Source organism: Hemiscyllium ocellatum, chromosome 10, assembly GCF_020745735.1.
Source record: "Hemiscyllium ocellatum isolate sHemOce1 chromosome 10, sHemOce1.pat.X.cur, whole genome shotgun sequence".
NCBI classification, from domain to species: Eukaryota; Metazoa; Chordata; class Chondrichthyes; order Orectolobiformes; family Hemiscylliidae; genus Hemiscyllium; species Hemiscyllium ocellatum.
The window spans coordinates 11,105,778-11,124,750 of NC_083410.1; the positions used below are offsets into that span (position 1 = coordinate 11,105,778).

Here is an 18,973-nt window from a genome sequence, read left to right on the forward strand (position 1 = left end):
TTGGGCTCTGCTGACGCCTCAGCTCAATATGTGGGCATATGAGTGAGAAATGCACAGACCTGTATGAAATAATGATAATTCCGAGCTGTGTATGTAAATGTTGACATATGTATGGCATTACCTAATGTACAGTGTACCAAATTATTTTATGAATATTTTACGAATAAAGTATATTTTTGAAATAAAAAAATCTGCCTCTTAGGTCACTTTGCCTACCTCACTCTAGGTCAACCTACATGCTGCAGCTATACAATACTCTGGTGTGGCCACACTTGGACTATTGCATACAGTTCTGGTCACTACATTATAGGAAGGATATGGAAGCTTTGGAAAGGGTTCAGAGGAGATTTACTAGGATGTTGCCTGGTATGGAGTGAACATCTTATGAGGAAAGGCTGAGGAACTCGAGGCTGTTTCTGTTAGAGAGAAGAAGGTTGACAGGTGACTTAATTGAGACATAGAAGATAATCAGAGGGTTAGATAGGGTGGATAGTGGGAGGCTTTTTCCTTGGATGATGACAGGACACAGCTATATTTTGAGGGGTGATAGATTTAGGACAGTTGTCAGAGGTAGTTTCTTTAATCAGAGTAGTAGGGGGGTGGAATGCACTGCCTGCAACAGTAGCAGACTCGCCAACTTTAAGGGATTTGAATGGTCATCGGATAGATATAGGAATGAAAATGGAATAGCCTAGGTTAGATGGGCTTCAGATTGGTTCCACAGATTGGTGTAACATCAAGGGCCAAAGGGCCTGTAATGCATAGCAACGTTCTATGTTCCATATGTTCTATTGTAGATCAAGAGAACAATCTTTCCTGGTGATGATATTTCAATATGTTTTATTCACTTATCATTCTATTTGGTGGAGGTTGAGAGTTTGGAAGGTATCGTCAAAGAAGTCTTGCTGAGCTGTTGCAGCCCATCTTGCAGATGGTACACACTGCTGTGACTGTGCGTCACTGATGGAGGGAGGGAATGTCTGGATGATGGATAGGTGCCAAACTCTGCAATATTAATGGGTGCGTCAATGTTACTGGAAAATAACTCTCCTAATTTTAAAATCCCTTGTTGGCCAACCCCCAGTGCCTATCTCAGTGCCTAGCTGCAGCCCCACAACTCTCTCGAGACCTCTACCTTTCTCCCATTCTGGCCGCTTGTGCATTCCTGGTGTTCATTAATCCAGCGGTGATGGCTACGTCCTTAGCTGTCTGGGCACATACCTGTGGAATTCCCCGTCTAAACCTTTCTCTCCATAAATCCTAACTCTTTGACCTGAATATATTCTTGTGTGGTAAGTGGTGAATTTTATTGGATATGTCTCTGGGAAACATTATGGAAAACCTGGCCAAGTTAAAAGTGTAACACCATTACAAGTGCAGCTCCAACAACACTCAAGAAAGCTGACAGCATCCAGGACATAAGAACTATGAACAGGACTAGGCCATTCAGCCCCTCAAACCTGCTCCGCCATTTGATCGAACCATGGCTGACCTCATTTCTGTCTCTGCTCCTATTTCCTGCCTGTGCTCCATAAGCCTTCACCAATTAAAACTCAATCTATCTGCTTCTTAAATGTACTCAACTGACAATGCAGCTGACTTGATCAGTGCCCCATCCACAAACATCCACTGCCTCTATCACCAATGCTGAGTTGCAGCAGCATATACCATCTACAAGATGCACTGCAGCAACTCAGCAAGGCTCCTCTGACAGCAGCTTCCAAACATGTGACTTCTGCCACCTAGACTGATGAGGGCAGCAACTGTATGGGAACACCACCACCTTCAAATTTCCCTCCAAGCCACTCACCATCCTGACTTGGAAGTATAGCTCTGTTCCTTCTCTGTCGCTGGATCAAAATTCTGGAATTCTTTTCCTAACAATGTTACAGCAGGGGTCATACAGGACAAGTGCAATGATCCAGTAAGGCAGCTCACCACCACCTTCTCAAGGGCAATTAGGGATGGGAAGGTTTGAGCAATAAGGAGAGGCTGAATAGGCTGAGGCTCTTTCCCTGGAGCACCAGAGGCTGAGGGGTGATTATATAGAGGTTTATAAGGTCATGAGGGGCATGGATAGGGTGAATAGAAGGTCTTTTCCTCTGGTTGGAGAGTCCTAAACTAGAGGGCATAGGTTTAGGGTGGGGGTGGGGGTGGGGGCAAATATTTATAAAGGACCTAAGCAGCAACTTTTAAATGCAGAAGGTGGTACATGTATAGAATGAGCTGCCACAGGAAGTGGTGGAGGCTGGTACAATTGCAAAGGCATCTGGATGGGTATATGAATATGAAGGGTTAAGAGGGATATGGGTCAAATGCTGCCTCGATTTGTTTAAGATATCTGGTCGGCATGGACGAGTTGGACCGAAGGGTCTGTTTCCATGCTGTATATGTCTATGACTGTAAACAGGTCTAGATTTATATGATATCTGCACAGCATGGGCAAGGTGGACCGAAGGGTCTGTTTCCGTGCGTTTTGACTCTTTGACTTGATGGCAATAAATGCTGGTATGAAAGGAATTTTTAAAAAGTCAGCCTCTGGTCCTCTGCTGACATTACAATGTATTCACAGCTCCCCGAAAGTGTAAGAAGCCCATCCAACCTTACCTCTGCACTTTCTCAAACCCTCCTTTTCCACACATCCCACCATTGTAGGCCAATCCCTCACTGCATCATCCATTTGCAAGCGTGAAATCCAGACTACACAACGACCCAGGGATTAACTGCTGTTCAGGTAGACAATGAGAAGACTTACAACATCAAGCTCAGCACTAAAGACATTAGAAACCTGTCTCGCAGTGAGGAGTGTGCACAGGATAAGACAGGGATTGGTGACTGTGCAGTCACTGACTGTTAGCAACGCCCCAGAACAACTCCCCGGGTGATGACTGATCATCCAATCAGTCTATAGAGGTTAATGAATGATTTATAAGTGCCCATTAGGAAGAGCTTCACTCAGAAATGTTAATCAAATTTAAATGCACTTACAATGGATTGTGCCTCATGATTGTTGTGGATTCCAACTGCCAAGTTCAGATATGATTATCCACAGACCTTGCATCATCCCTAAGTGCTTATCCTCCTACTCCTTCAGTCTGTGGTTTCTGAAGGTTGTTACTTTCTTTCAGCTAATCACGCCTACCTGATAGAGTCTGACTAGCACACTAATCCCTTTTAAAGGCATTTCTGGTTTGACCTATACATGACTCCTCAGGAAAGAAATGGCCATTGAGTAGCCAGCCTTTTAAACAACACCCATAGTCTGAGTGTGAATGATAATTAAAAGAATAACCTTTTATGCAACTGCATATTGATAGCAGCGTGGGCAGTAACAGAACAGTTTGTCCTGCAGTGCATCAAACAGGCTTTGCCAAGCCACACTGCTTTAACTTCTTCCAAGCCTGTATTCTGATCTGGCTGTGTAGCAATATTATCAAATATGTAGGTGAAAAATTCCACAGATATCGGCAGCGCTGGTGAGTTTCAATTCCCTGGACTTTACTGCCACACTGGTATGTCCAATATTACAATTAGGTTATCTAAATAATCCTATTTGTAAATAAACATGCTTAGAAGTTTAGCCTTTTATGAACCTTTTTCTTGGATGTCAATTATCCACCTGCTGAAATGGCAAATAACATTGACACCACTCCAGCTCCAAGACAGACCATCTTCAACAAGACAGGATCTAACTGCCTCCCTGTGGTATTCAAAAGCATTAACATTGCTGAAATCCCCTATTATCAACACCCTAGATGATTAGAGTCATGGAGTCATAGAGATGTACAGCATCTCCTTCGGTCCAACCCATCCAAGCTGACCAATCTAGTACCACCTGACATCATCTGGCCCATATCCCTCCAAACCCTTCCTATTTATATACCCATCCAAATGCCTTTTAAATGTTGCAATTGTACCAGCCTCCACCACTTCCTCTGGCAATTCATTACATTCACGTACCACACTCTGTATGAAACAGTTGCCTCTTAGGTCTCTTTTATATCTTTCCCCTCTCACCCTAAACCTATGCCCTCTAGTTCTGGACTCCCCCATCCCAGGGAAAAGACTTTGCCTATTTATCTTATCCATGCCCCTCATAATTTTGTAAACCTCTATAAGGTCCACCCTCAGCCTCCGACACTCCAGGAAAACAGCCCTAGCCTGTTCAGCCTCTCCCTATAGCTCAAATCCTCCAACCCTGGCAACATCCTTGTAAATCTTTTCTGAACTCTTTCAAGTTTCACAACATCTTTCCGATAGGAAGGAGACCAGAATTGCACACAATATTCCAACAGTGGCCTAACCAATGTCCTGTACAGCCGCAACATGACCTCCCAACTCCTGTACTCAATACTCTGACCAATAAAGGAAAGCATACCAAATGCCTTCTTCACTATCCTATCTACCTGCGACTCCACTTTCAAGGAGCTATGAACCTGCACTGCACGGTCTCTTTGTTCAGCAACACTCCCTAGAACCTTACCATTAAGTGCATAAGTCCTGCTAAAATTTGCTTTCCCAAAATGTAGCACCTCATATTTATCTAGGTTAAACTCCATCTGCCACTTCTCAGCCCATTGGTCCATCTGATCAAGATCCCGTTGTAATCTAAGGTGACCTTCTTTGCTGTCCACTACACCTCCAATTTTGGTGTCATCAGCAAATTTGCTAACTATACCTCTTACGCTCACATCCAAATCATTTATATCAATGATGAAAAATAGTGGACCCAGCACCGATCCTACAACCCTCTGTCTTCTACTTTGAGCCAGTTCTAGCTTTGAATAGAAGCTTAACTGGGCCAGCAATATAAAAACTATGGCTCGTAACTCCCCAAAGCCTATCCTCCATCTACAAGGCACAAGTCAGGAGCATAATGTAACACCCACTATTTGCCTGGATGATTGTGGCTCCAATACCAATCAAGAATCTTGGCACCATCCAGGAAAAAGCAGCCTGCCTGATTGGCACCACATCCACTCCCTTCATTATCGACGGACTGTAGCAGCACTGTGTACCATCTCCAAGCACAATGCAGCAACTCACTCAGCCCTTCAACACAGCACTTTCCAAGCACACAACCACCATTGCATAGAAAGACAAGGATGACAGATGCTTGGGATTACCATTTCTGCTAGCTCTCCTCCATGGCGCTCCCCGTTTGTTTCCCATCACTGAGAAAAGAAAGTTGAGAGGAAATAGGATTCAGAGGTTGCAAAAATCAGGAGGAGCCTAGATAGGGGAAGTAGGGAAACACTGTTCCCTTTGATGGAAGAATCGAACATCAGAGGACAGCACTTGAAGATGAATCCCAAAAGAGCCAACTGAGAAATGAGGAAAATTGTTTTTTATGTGGATTAGGTTAGGATATGGAATTTACTGACAGAGTCTGTCAAGGGAGGTTTCATCATAGCTTCCAAAAAAGAACTAGGTAATAATCTGAAGAGAAAAGATTCTCAGGCAAAGGGCAGGAAGTGTGCAACTGGCTGAGTTGTTCTTACAAAGAACCAGCACTGACATCACGGGTCAAATGGCCTCCTCGTGTGTTGATTCTAGGAGAGGGATGGAATATTTCCCACTTGCCTGGACAACGCAACTCCAACAACATTCCAGGAGCTCAGCAATATACAGCACAGAATGTATAGCCACAGTATTTCACATTCACTAGCTTATGTTTAAGTCACAGATTCAACTGTGTAAGCTGCCTTTGTAGATGTAATATTTACAATCGAATGCTAATGAAAGGAAATTCTTTGGATAATGGATACCCGGAGTATCTCTGAAACCAGAGACTGCCTTCATGTACACGTGCCAACTTATAAATGAGAGTAGGCCATTCAGCCCTTCAAGCCTCCTGCAACAATCAATAAAATCATGGCTGATCTGCTTTTAATCCCACCCCTGCATTCCTGCATATCCCCCGAACATCTTTCATCCCCTTACTCATCAAGGATCCATCTGCCTCCACCTTTAAAATATTTAAAGAATCTACATCCACTGTATCCTGAGGAGGGGGAATTCTAAAGACACTCAACCCTCTGAGACAAACAAAATTCTTGCTCTGTCGTAAATGAGCATCTCCTTATTTTTAAACTATGACTCCTAGTTCTAGATCGTTCCACAAGAAGAAACATCCATTCCACACCTATCAAGTCCTGTACACGTGTATATGCTTTAGACATTAATAAAACTGACAGGCTTACCTCAATTGATAAGTTGGCAACTTGGCAGCATTGTTTTCAGATTTCAGTGTCTCTGAAAAAAAAGAGTGAAAGAGATTTAAAATAATTTTGGAATCTGGAGTATATTCCTTGCACCCAGCACCCAGTTCCCCTGCTCCCTCAAGTTGGCACAAGAAGCGGAACCCACAAATGCCACAGAAATGAAGTCTCATCCACCTATCACCTCGTTCACCAAAGCCTCGATTTTAAAATTCACCATGACCTAACTCCTCCCAATCTCGCTGACCTCCGACAGTCCTGCAACCTTTCAAGATGGCTGCACGGCTCCAATCCTGGCCTCAAATGGTTAGACGGTGGCAGGTGAGAAAGATGACACTGGCACAGGACAACGCTGAGACCTCTGTAGCAGAACTTATTCTGACATTTCCTAAATCGTTCTGCACTTTGAAACCTCAATTCTAAGTCTGTTAGTCCTTGCTCTGTTCAATCAGGACCTTTGTAAGTTATGAATTGCCTGAACTTCACGCAAACCAAAACTTTTCACTGTACCTAGGTACATGTGACAAACATAAATCAAATCAAATCAAAGTGGTAATGTTGTTTAAATTAGTAATCCAGGAGGCCAGGCTAGTGTTCTGGGGCATGGATTCGAATGACAACTAATGGGATTTTCATTCCATTCATAAAAGCTGGAATTGATAGCTAGCTATCACAAACATGATGCATTCACTAACTGTCAGGAAAACCCATCTAATATCCTGTAGACTGGAAAATCTGCTGACTCCACCCAACCTGGCCTACAAGTGACTCCAGACCCACAGCAATGCGGTTGGCTCTAAACTCAGCCCTGAAATGCCAAGGAAGCCACTCAGTTCAAGGGCATGAGCATCGATAAAACATTTCATTCCAAAAATAAATTTTAGTTATTTTTAACAAAACTGCTCAGTTATGCTATAACTCACCTCTGGAGGAAGTGGCACTCGAACCTGGACCTCCCAGCTCAGAGATAAGGATACTACCATCACAATGGAAGATCCACTTATGATTGCAACTATTCACGTTCTGAAGCTAAGCTAATAAATTATTTTAAATGTGCTGTCAGAACCTTTTTTATTATCTTAGGAATAAATAGCCTAAAAAAACTTCATTTGACACATTTTAAGTTAAAAGTTTATCTTAGACATGGCATTACTGAAATAACAGTAAAAATATTTTTAAAAAATTAGTTTACAAACTTAAAAATTAGAAACAGGAATACAACACTTGCCCCTTGAGCTTTTAATAGATTAGAATCCTTGCAGTGTGGAAACAGGCCCTTCAGCCCATCCTGACCCTCCAAAGACTAACCCATCCAGACACATACCCCTACCCTATATTTACCCCTGACTAATTCACCTAACCTACATATCTCTGAACATTATTTAGTGCGGCTAATTCACCTAACCTGCACATCTTTGGATTGTGGGAGGAAACCAGAGCACTGAATAAAACCCACATAGACACGAGAACTTGCAAACTCCACACACAGTTGCCCAATGGTGGAATCGAACCCAGGTCCCTGGATCTATGAGGCAGCAGTGCTAACCACTGAGCTACCATGTCAGGACAACGGCCATCGTCTTACACTGCATTCAAACCTATTCTTGATAACTTTATAGCCCTTTTCTTGTCTAGAATCAATCCAGCTCTCTATTAATAAATTCAAACACGCTGCTTCTCCTATCTTTCAAGAAAGATTGTTCCAGAAGTATAGGAGTTGGAACATCATAGAAAGGATGTTGATGAACTTGAAAGGGTGCATAAAAGATTTACAAGGATTTTGCAGAGACTGGGGGGCTTGAGCTATAGGAAGTGGTTGAACAGACTGCAGCTTTTTTCCCTAGAGCATCAGAAGCTGATGGGTGACCTGATAGAGGTTTATAAAATCATGAGGGGCACAGATAGGATGAATTTAGCCAAGGTCTTTTTCCTAAGGGAAGGAAGTCCAAAACTAGAGGTTTAAGGTGACAGGGGCAAGATTTAAAAGGGATCTGAGGGGTAGTTTTTTCCCGCAGATGCTGGTGCGTGTATGGAATGAGCTGCCAGAGAAAATGGTGGAGGCTGGTATAATTACAACATTTAAAAGCCATCTTATGGGTATATGAATAGGAATGGTTTTCTGGGATATGGGACACGTTGGCATATGGGACTAGGTCAGATTGGGATGTCTTGTCTACATGGAAGAGTTAGACCGAAGGGTCTGTTTCTGTGTTGTGTATATTCACGATAATCTGGTGAAACATTTCCCCTGATCTTTGCCTTAACTGGATGATACCTTCTTTTTAAACAGTGACCCCTAGTTCTTGATTCTCCTACAAGAGGAAACATCCTCTCCACATCCACTCTGTCAAAACTCCTTAGGGTCTTATATATTTCAATTAAGTTACCATTTACCCCTCCACATTCCAGTGGATATATGCCTATCCCGTCAAACACTTCCTTACAAGACAACGTCTTATTCCACATACTCATTTAACAGTTCTCTGAACTGTTTCCAGTGCAATTATATTCTTCCTTTATTAAGGAGATCAATACTGTACACAGTATTCCAGATATGGTGTCCCCTATGCCTTGCATAATTGAAGCATAACCTTCCTACTTCCCCTCGCAAAAAATGAGAACATGGAATTAGCTTTCCCACTTGTTGTAACAGCACACTAACCCTCTGCAATTCATCCACGAGGACACACAGATCCCTCTGCATCTCCAACTTCTGCAATCGCTCATCATTTCCTGCCAAAATGGACAATTTCACTTTGCCAAATTGTACTCTGTAGCCACTTCCCTTTGTCCCATTTCCTTGATCCAAAGGATGTGTGCTGGTAGACATGACCCAGGAAGTGTGCTGTGTACTGACCCTGAGATAGAAGGTAGATGGGCTGAACTGGTTGGTATGGAGTTGGTAAGTGAAGTGTGGCAGAGACTGTTCAACCTTCCAGTGGCTTTCCATCAGTTGTTATATATGTGGGGGGCACCACTGTTTGTGAGGCCAGGGCACCAAGGGAGGGGTGCTGAGTGGACGGGATGTGTGTGTGGATGTGTGTGTGTGTGTTGCTTGCAGTAAAGGCAGGTCATACCATACAAAGTGCACTAAAGTAACAGAACAGAGCAAAAAACACAATGTAATGGCTTGCAGAGAAGGTGCACAGACAGCGAGATCAACATTAAATTCAAAATTTGAGAAGTCCTATCAAAAGTCTCATGGTGCTCAGTATTCTGTCACTGTGAGGAAGTGAGGACTGCAGATGCTGGAGAATCAGAGTCAAAAGTTGTGGTGCTGGAAAAACACACCAGGTCAGGCAGCATCTGAGGAGCAGATGAAGGGCTTATGCCCAAAACGTCGACTCCCCTGCTCCTCAGATGCTGCTGTGTTTTTCCAGCATCACACTTTTCAACTCTGTATTCTGCAGCCAAGTCTGAAAGGGAGTGTACTGAGCAAAGTTTAGAATGGCAGCAGTCTGCACAGTCAAAGAAAAGATACCTCAGTGGCATACAGCCTTGGTCAGATCCCTGTCTGCAACCAACTTTGGACTGCACACCTCACAAAGGATGTGCTGGCCTCTGTAAGGTGCAACAAAGTGAGGCATCATGGGTTAAATTATAAGGGAATCTGACTTGTGTTCTCTATCTGGAAAATTGAGAGGAGTTTTAATCTAGGTTTGCTTCTAATGTCAAGAAGATTTGACCTGTAGGATAGACTGTTCCCTCTAAAGGGACAATCACATTGAAAGGGACCTCATCTGAAGTGAGGCCTCAAATCACTCTGCTGGCACTTTGGTGCACTTTACAATGGCCAGCACACCCTCACCTTCAAACTCAAGCTGCTCCGCCTCTGAGGGACATCAGGAAACAAGTCTTCACCGAGAGTAGAAAAATTCCCTCCCACTAAAGGCTGCGGATACTCACAGGGGTTTGCTAGGTAGACAGTATCATTTTGGGTCTGCAGTCACATGTTAGGCCAGGCTGGGTAAAGATGGCAGATTTCCTTGCCTAAAGATCATTTCATGAACCAGACGGATTTTATTTATTACAGTCAATAATAGTTTCATGCTCACCATCACTGAGACAAGCTCTCAACTCCAGAGTTAATAATTCAATTCAAGTTCTACCAGCTGCCATGGCAAGATTTGAACCCATACCCCTAGAACATTACCATTGGATTACTAGATTAAAACATTACCACCATCAACTGCCCATGCTAAATAATGCCCCAATCTAAAGATCAGAACATCAAGTATAGGAGTTGCTACATCTTGTTGCAGCTGTACAAGATGTTGGTGAGGTCACAGATGTGTGCAATTCTGGTCACCCTACTATCAAAAGGATATTATTAGACTAAAAAGAGTGTAGAAAAGATTTACTAGAATGTTATCTGGACTGAAGGGTTTGAGTTGTAGGGAGTGGTTGGATAGGCTGAGACTTTTTTCCCTGGAGCGTAGGAGACTGAGGGGTGACCTTATAGAAGTCAATAAAATCATGAGGGACATAGATAATGTTGATAGCCAACAGTAGGGGCATATAAAACTAGAGGGCATAGGTTTAAGGTGAGATGGGAGAGACACAAAAGAGTCCAGAAAGGCATTTGTCTTCACACAGAGGGTGAGGAGTGTCTGGAATAGGCTGCCAGAGGCAGTGGTGGAAGACAGGACAATTTCGTTATTTAAGAAACATTTAGACAGGTACATGGATGGGATAGGTATGGAGGGATGTGGATCAAACACAGGCAAATGGGACTAGTTTAAATTGTGAAAACTGGATGGTATGGTAAAGCTAGGCTGAAGGGCCTGTTTCCTTGCTGTAGACCTCTAGGATTAAGTCATCTTGTACAACAGTCAGTACAGTCCAAGATCTCCAGTGGATAGGGACATAGGGCAAATATAAATTAGTCAGGGATTTGCAACTCCTCTAATACTGAAGCAGCCCAGGTCCAATTGCAATTTGACCTGTGCAATACCCAGGCTTTTTTTTTAAGAATAGATTCCCCACAGCGTGGAAACAGGCCCTACGGTCCAACATAACCCTCCGAAGAGTAACCCACCCAGACCAATTTCCCCTCCAACTAATGCACCTAACACTATGGGCAATTTACCAGAGAGGGACATCTTTGGACTGTGGGAGGAAACCGGAGCACCCGGAGGAAACCCACACAGACATGGGGAGAATGTGAAAATTCTACACAGACAATCGCCAGAGGCTGGAATCAAACCTGGGACCATGGTGCTGTGAGGCAGCAGTGTTGACCACTGAGCCACCATGCCACCCATAGTTTAAGCTGACAATGAGCAAGTAACATCCATGTGAGATAAACTGCAGTGGATATGTCCAACAAGAGCATGTCTGACTACCACCTTTGACATTCAATGGCACTACCATCATTGAATCCCCCACACTATCCACATTTCTGGGGTTATCAGGTAGTCTACTGGACAAGTAAAAAGTGAGGTCTGCAGATGCTGGAGATCAGAGCTGAAAATGTGCTGCTGGTTAAAGCACAGCAGGTTAGGCAGCATCCAAGGAACAGGAAATTCGACGTTTCGGGCCAGAGCCCTTCATCAGGAATGAGGAGAATGTGCCAGGCAGGCTAAGATAAAAGGTAGGGAGGAGGGACTTGGGGGAGGGGCGATGGAGATGTGATAGGTGGAAGGAGGTCAAGGTGAGGGTGATAGGTTGGAGTGGGGTGGGGGCGGAGAGGTCAGGAAGAAGATTGCAGGTTAGGAGGGCGGTGCTGAGTTGAGGGAACCGACTGAGACAAGGTGGGGGGAGGGGAAATGAGGAAACTGGAGAAATCTGAGTTCATCCCTTGTGGTTGGAGGGTTCCCAGGCGGAAGATGAGGCGCTCCTACTCCAGCCGTCGTGTTGTTCCCAGGCGCCTCATCTTCCGCCTGGGAACCCTCCAACCACAAGGGATGAACTCAGATTTCTCCAGTTTCCTCATTTCCCCTCCCCCCACCTTGTCTCAGTCGGTTCCCTCAACTCAGCACCGCCCTCCTAACCTGCAATCTTCTTCCTGACCTCTCCACCCCCACCCCACTCCAACCTATCACCCTCACCTTGACCTCCTTCCACCTATCACATCTCCATCGCCCCTCCCCCAAGTCCCTCCTCCCTACCTTTTATCTTAGCCTGCCTGGCACATTCTCCTCATTCCTGAAGGGCTCTGGCCCGAAACGTCGAATTTCCTGTTCCTTGGATGCTGCCTAACCTGCTGTGCTTTAACCAGCAACACATTTTCAGTCTATTGGACAAGCCATACAAACGCTGTAGCCACAAAAGCAGGTCAAAGACTAAGAATCCAGTGGCAGGTAAGTCACTTCCTGACCCCCAAAGCCTGCCAATCATTTACAAGGCACAAGTCAGGCGTGTGATGGAATACTTACTGGATGGGTGCAGCCCCAATAACACAAGAAACTTGACACCATCCAGGACTAAGCACTCTGCTTGACTGGTACCTCATCCATCACCTTCAACAGTCACTCCCTCCTTCACAGTTGCACTATCTAGAAGCCACCCTACAGCAAATCACCAAGTTTCCTCAGACAGCACCTTCCAAATGCATAACTCTTGGCATCAGGAAGGACAAGGGTAGCAGATTCATGGGAAAATTCACCTCCCAGCCACAAACCATCCTGACTTGGGTGGCATGGTGGCTCAGTGGTTAGCACTGCTGCCTCATGGGACCCAGATTCAATTTTAAACCAATCAGATTTCGGAAGAAAGTGATTGTGTTTGTCAGTAATGAGATGCAAGGACCTCCTAGCTTTGCTCAGGGGTTTATCTCTCAGGAAGAAAGCAGTGCACAGTTGCCATCTCTAATTTCCTCCCAATGTGTTGGCAGAAATGAGTGTGTCTGTGATGGAGGCTCGGCCCAGAGCATTGCAGATTCCTTCTGCCAGGAAGGCAGGGTTCCAGGGATAGGGTGGGGTTGGGTGGGATGCTCTACAGAGGGTTGGTGTGGACCTGATGGGCCGAACGGCCTGCTTCCACACTGCAGGGATTCTGTGATCTATGAATGGGATTGGGAGTGGGGGAGGGTGGTAAAAGGTGGTAAAATCAGGGAGACAGCGAACCAGAAATGCAATGGGGGTGAAGTAAAATAAAGGGCCTCCTGGGGACAATGCAGATGTTAGTGAGTCATCCCCAGCAACTGAGGATACGTCAGCTCAGACACTAATCGAAATGGAGCTGCTTGCTTCTCAGCAACAGGCTGCGTCTCCTGCTCCATCACCATAGAAACCAGGTATTACCAACCCTGCACTTGTAGAACCACAGGCTATGAAGTTGCCTCTTACATAATACAGAGACAACACTGTTCCATGGATAGTAGAGTGTTTCATGATTTTAAAAAACTGACACTATTAGAAATTTTTTTTTAAATTAACTCATCGACGTATTTGCCAACATCGAACTGCATTTATAAAGCGCCTCTGACATCATAAATGTCTCACAGTAAGGCTTTGGAGGCGTATAAAATAAAATTTCGGAGGCTCCAAGCCACATCAGGCGACAGTCAGTCAAATGAAAGCTTAGTCAACATGGTGGCTATTAAGGAGTGTCTTACAGGAAAGGGAGGGTAAGAGGTGAAGATTTTTACTGAGGGAATTCCAGAGCTGAAGGCGGGTAGTTGTGAGCATGATCCTTAATGATAGAGCAATTAACATTGGGGATGCCTAAGCAACTAGAATTAAAAGGTATACGCATTTTTAAAATTTGCTCAAATAATGTGAGCGTTATTTATTTTCCAGCATTTCTTGCCCATTCTTAATTGCCCTTACGATTACCTGCAGTGTGGAAACAGGCCCTACAGCCCAAGAAATCCACACTGACCCTCTGAAGAGCAACCCACCCTGACCCATTCCCCTACATTTACCTCTTCACCTAACACGATGGACTTCAGTAAGGCGTTCGACAAGATTTCCCATGGGAGACTGATTAGCAAGGTTAGATCCCATGGAATACAGGGAGAACTAGCCTTTTGGATACAGAACTGGCTCAAAGGTAGAAGACAGAGAGTGGTGGAGCGTTGTTTTTCAGACTGGAGGCCAGTGACCAGTGGAGTGCCACAAGGATCAGTGCTGGACCCTCTACTTTTTGTCATTTACATAAATGATTGGGATGCAAGCATAAGAGGTAAAATTAGTAAGTTTGCAGATGTCACCAAAATTAGTGGTGTAGTGGACAGCGAAGAGGGATACCTCAGACTTCAACAGGATCTGGCCCAGATGGGCCAATGGACTGAGAAGTGGCAGATGGAATTTAACTTAGATAAATGCGAGGTTCTGCATTTTGGGAAAGCAAATCTTAGCATGCCTTATACACTTAATGGTAAGGTCCCAGGGAGTGTTGCTGAACAAAAAGACCTTGGAGTGCAGGTTCATAGCTCCTTGAAAGTGGAGTCGCAGGTAGATAGGATAGTGAAGAAGGTGTTTGGTATGCTTTCCTTTATTGGTCAGAGTATTTGGAGGTCATGTTGCGGCTGTACAGGATATTGGTTAGGCCACTGTTGGAATATTGTGTGCAATTCTGGTCTCCTTCCTATTGGAAAGATGTTGTGAAACTTGAAAAGGTTCTGAAAAGATTTAGAAGGATGTTGCCAGGGTTGAAGGATCTGAGCTACAGGGAGAGGCTGAATAGGCTGGGACTGTTTTCCCTGGAGCGTCGGAGGCTGAGGGGTGATCTTATAGAGGTTTACAAAATTATGAGGGGCATGGATAGGATAAATAGGCAAAGTCTTTTCCCTGGGGTCGGGGAGTCCAGAACTAGAGGACATAGGTTTAGGGTGAGAGGGGAAAGAGACCTAAGGGGCAACATTTTCACGCAGAGGGTGGTACGTGTATGGATTGAGCTGCCAGAGGATGTGGTGGAGGTTGGTACAATTGCAACATTTAAGGGGCATTTGGATGGGTATATGAATAGGAAGGGTTTGGAGGGATATGGGCCGGGTGCTGGCAGGTGGGACTAGATTGGGTTGGGATATCTGGTCGGCATGGACGGGTTGGACCAAAGGGTCTATTTCCATGCTGTACATCTCCATGACTCTATGACTACAGGCAATTTAGCATGGCCAATTCACCTAACCTGCACATCTTCAGACTGTGGGAGGAAACCGGAGCACCCAAAGGAAACTCACGCAGACACGGGGAGAATGTGCAAACTCCACACAGATAGTCTGCCCGAGGTGGGAATTGAACCCAGGTCTCTAGCGCTGTGAGGCAACAGCGCTAACCGCTGTGCCACTGTGCCATCCAAGTGGTGGCCTATCTACTTGCACAGCTACAGGTCTATCCACAGTGCAGTTTTTTAATAGAATCCCTACAGTGTGGAAACAGGCCTTTTGACCCAACAAGTTCACACCATCCCTCCAAAGAGTAACACACCCAGCCCCATTCCCCTATCCTATTATCTTATGTTGACAATGGGCAATTTAGCATGGCCAATTCACCTAACATGCACATCTTTGGATTGTGGGAGGAAACTGGAGCACCCGGACGAAACCCACGCAGAAGTGAGGGGAATGTGCAAACTCCACACAGACAGTCACCCAAGGCTGGATAGCGTTTGTATGGCTTGTCCAATAGAGTACCTGATAACCCTGAAATTCCCTTAAAAATCTATCTCAGCTTTGAATATACTTGATGACCCCGTGGTAAATAATTCCATAGATTCACTATGCCCGGAGAAAAGAAATTCTTACTCATCTTTGTTTTAAAATGTGAGACCCCACATTGTGCAACAATACCCTGTGGCCTTAGAACTCTGCCATCGGGGAAACAACCTTCTACATCTACCCTGTCAAGCTCCCTAAGATTCTTACTTATTTCAATGAGGTCATCTCTCATCCTTCTAAATTCACAGTCTCTATTTACACAACCTTTCCTCATAAGATATGCCTGGTATTAGCCTAGAAAAGCTTCTCTGGACCTCCAATGTCACTATATCTTTCCTAAGATAAAGGGACTCAAAACTATTCAAAGAATTCCAGCTATGGTCTGACTAGTGCCTTGTATAGTTTTGAAAAGCTCTCCCTCCTTATACTCTATTTCCTATTACCCAATGAACTTGGATGCTGGCTTTCTATGGTCATGGACAAATCCCTCCGTTACATGGCTTTCTGCAGTCTTTCTCCATTCTCCTCATATAGAATATAATTGGTGGAAAAATATGTCAACTTTTTACCCATTCACTTAACCTGTTTCTACCCCACTGTGGTATCTTTGTGCCATCCTCACCATTTGCCTTCCCACCTATTTCTGTGTCATCTACAACCTTGGCAAAAGTACATTCACTTTTCTCATCCAAGACATTGATATACATCAATAATTGAGGTTCAGTCCTGATCCCTGTGGCACACCTGTAATTACAAGCTGCCATCCTGAAAATGTTCCCTTATTCCAGCTCTCAGTCTTCTATTAGTCGGCCAATCCTCTATCCATACTACCTTCAACACCATGGGTTCTTATCTTATTAAGTAGCCTAATGTGTGTGACACCTTCTGAAAATGCAAATATATTACAATCACTGCTTCCTCTTCACATATCCTGCTTGTTGCCTTCTCAAACAATTCTAGTCAATATCCTTTCACTGTCGCGAGGTCAAAATCCTGGAGCTCCCTCCCTAACAGCATTGTGGGTATCCCTACACTTCAAGGACAGAAGTGTTCAAAAAGGTAGCTTACTACCACCTTCTCCACTGCAACTATGCTGTACAATAAATGCTGGTCCATTTAGTGATTCCTACATGCCACATATTTTTAAAAAAAGTGGATGGACAGCAGTGAGACAGGAGACTTGCCGCAGGATTCCCAACTTCTAACATAATGACACAGTGTAATTTCTGGTCAATAAGAACCCCAGGATGCTGATGGTGGGAGGATTTCTCAACATGATAATGGGCCCTGAACGTCAGGGGTGATGGTTCTATTCACTCTTGTTGGAGATGATCATTGTCTGGCATTTGTAGGGTGTAAATGGTAGTTCCCAATGCCACAAGGTTGATAACTGCTATTTTATATCATAGTTATTTGAATCAACCTGCTCAGAAGCGTTAAAACACGCCCCTTCTGGCCTAGAGATAGGGTCACTACCACTGCACCACAAGAGCCCTAAACTGAAAGATATACACTTAAGATAATTGTGGGTAGTAGGCAGTGGGATATGGGGCTATAGGTCTTTTCCTAGGGTGCGTTGCCTGAAAACGTATAGAGGAAAAATTCAACACCAAAGTTCAAAAATATACTTGAAAAATATTCAGGGCTTTGGGCAAAGTGAAACTAATGGGATTTCTCGTTCAAAGAGCTAGCACGGGCAACAAGGGAGTGAATGGCCGCCTCTGCGCTGCATGATTCTGTCATTAAAACCCACGCACATACAAACCCAGGCACAGTCACATCATCCCTGAACGTAAACACGGTTATGGAGTGCCCCGTGAGAGAGAGAGAAAAAAAACACCAAACCTCCAGCCTTCCCCTTTCCATCTGAAAACACTTCATGAATATACAAAGGGAAAGCTGGAAGTTACAACCCAAGATTGTCCGGGAATGGCAGGGGAGAAGGAAGGAGAGAGGGAGGTCGGTCCTTACCACATGCTAAGGTGCAGGCATCTCTTATAGCCTTGTACTTATTTCCCGTCGCTTCCTTCGAAATCCTCTTCAAAATTTCATCCATGGTTTCGGCACCAGACAAGGGGGAGGAACTCGCCAGGACAAATGGCTCGGTTGGAAAGAGGGAGATAAATCAAGTTATGATGTTACCTGCGAGTCATTGAGAGGTGGTGGCTAAGGAAACCAGGCAGAGCTAACCCTCCGAACCAAGGGACACGTCTCCCTGTTTGTGAGCAGGGGGAGGAAATATATAAATAAATGTAATGGGAAGAGGCGAGGATTTGCAGACGGGACTGGGGCACTGCCTAAGACACGCTTCCCCGCAACGATGTCACTACATTGATGCACAGTCCTCCAGACCTGGGTATCTCATTCCTAGATCCCCCCTCCCTCCGATTTCCCGAGAGCTCAGAACAAGCACTGCCCTGCCCACTCTCCATCACTGGAGCTCACACTGTAATCCCTGACATCGTCGGGAAACTCTGGAACTGGAACGCACAAGGGGCTCCAGGGAGAGAGAGAGAGAGATTATGGCATGAAGGGAAGGAGTGCTTAAATAATAAATAGCTGCAATAGAATCAGAAATGAAATATCTAAAGCAGGGTCAAGCGGATGTAGCAGGTTCAGAGCTGAAATAGCTGCAGCAGGGTCAGGAGTTAGAAAAAATGTCTGGTGTAGAATCACAGATGTATAAAAAAAAACCTGCAATAGTTACAGCTAAAATATTGGAGTAAAGTACCAATGCAAAGCTGCAGCATCAGAGCTAAACAATCTGGATCTTAGAGGAGGATCCTGCAAGAGGCTCAAGAATCAAACCATCTGCTACAGAGTCAGGGTTAAAACATCTGGCGTTTGGAGAGTCCACAGCAAACAGCTGGAACAGTCGCAAAAATATCTGGAGCTCAGACTGCAACAAAACACCTGGAGTGGAGTCAAATCTGAAACATCTGTTACCAAGGTTATAAATCTGGAGCTCAGACAGTCCCTAGGAAACACCTAGAGCAGACTCAGAGTTAGGACATCTGGTGCTCAGAGAGTCCATGGTGAAACATCTGGAGCTTAATCAAAGCTGAAACATCTGGAGCCCAGATCGTCCCCGATAAAATATCTGGATCAGTCTTGAGTGAAAACATCTGCATCAGAATGGCTCCAACAT

At 44.6% G+C, this 18,973-nt stretch overlaps 1 protein-coding gene across 1 annotated transcript in view; it reads right to left on the bottom strand.

The window, feature by feature from the left end:
* Positions 1 to 18,198, bottom strand: part of arfgef3 (ARFGEF family member 3) — a 144,698-nt gene extending 126,500 nt beyond the window's left edge. Inside the window, exons 1-2 of the mRNA XM_060831245.1 lie at positions 17,797 to 18,198; positions 6,204 to 6,255 (exon numbers count right to left, since the gene is read on the bottom strand). Of these exons, the coding sequence (XP_060687228.1) occupies positions 6,204 to 6,255; positions 17,797 to 17,881 (137 nt within the window). The 5' untranslated portion in view covers positions 17,882 to 18,198. The remainder of the gene's footprint in view (positions 1 to 6,203; positions 6,256 to 17,796) is intronic.
* Between the last annotated feature and the right edge of the window lie 775 nt (positions 18,199 to 18,973).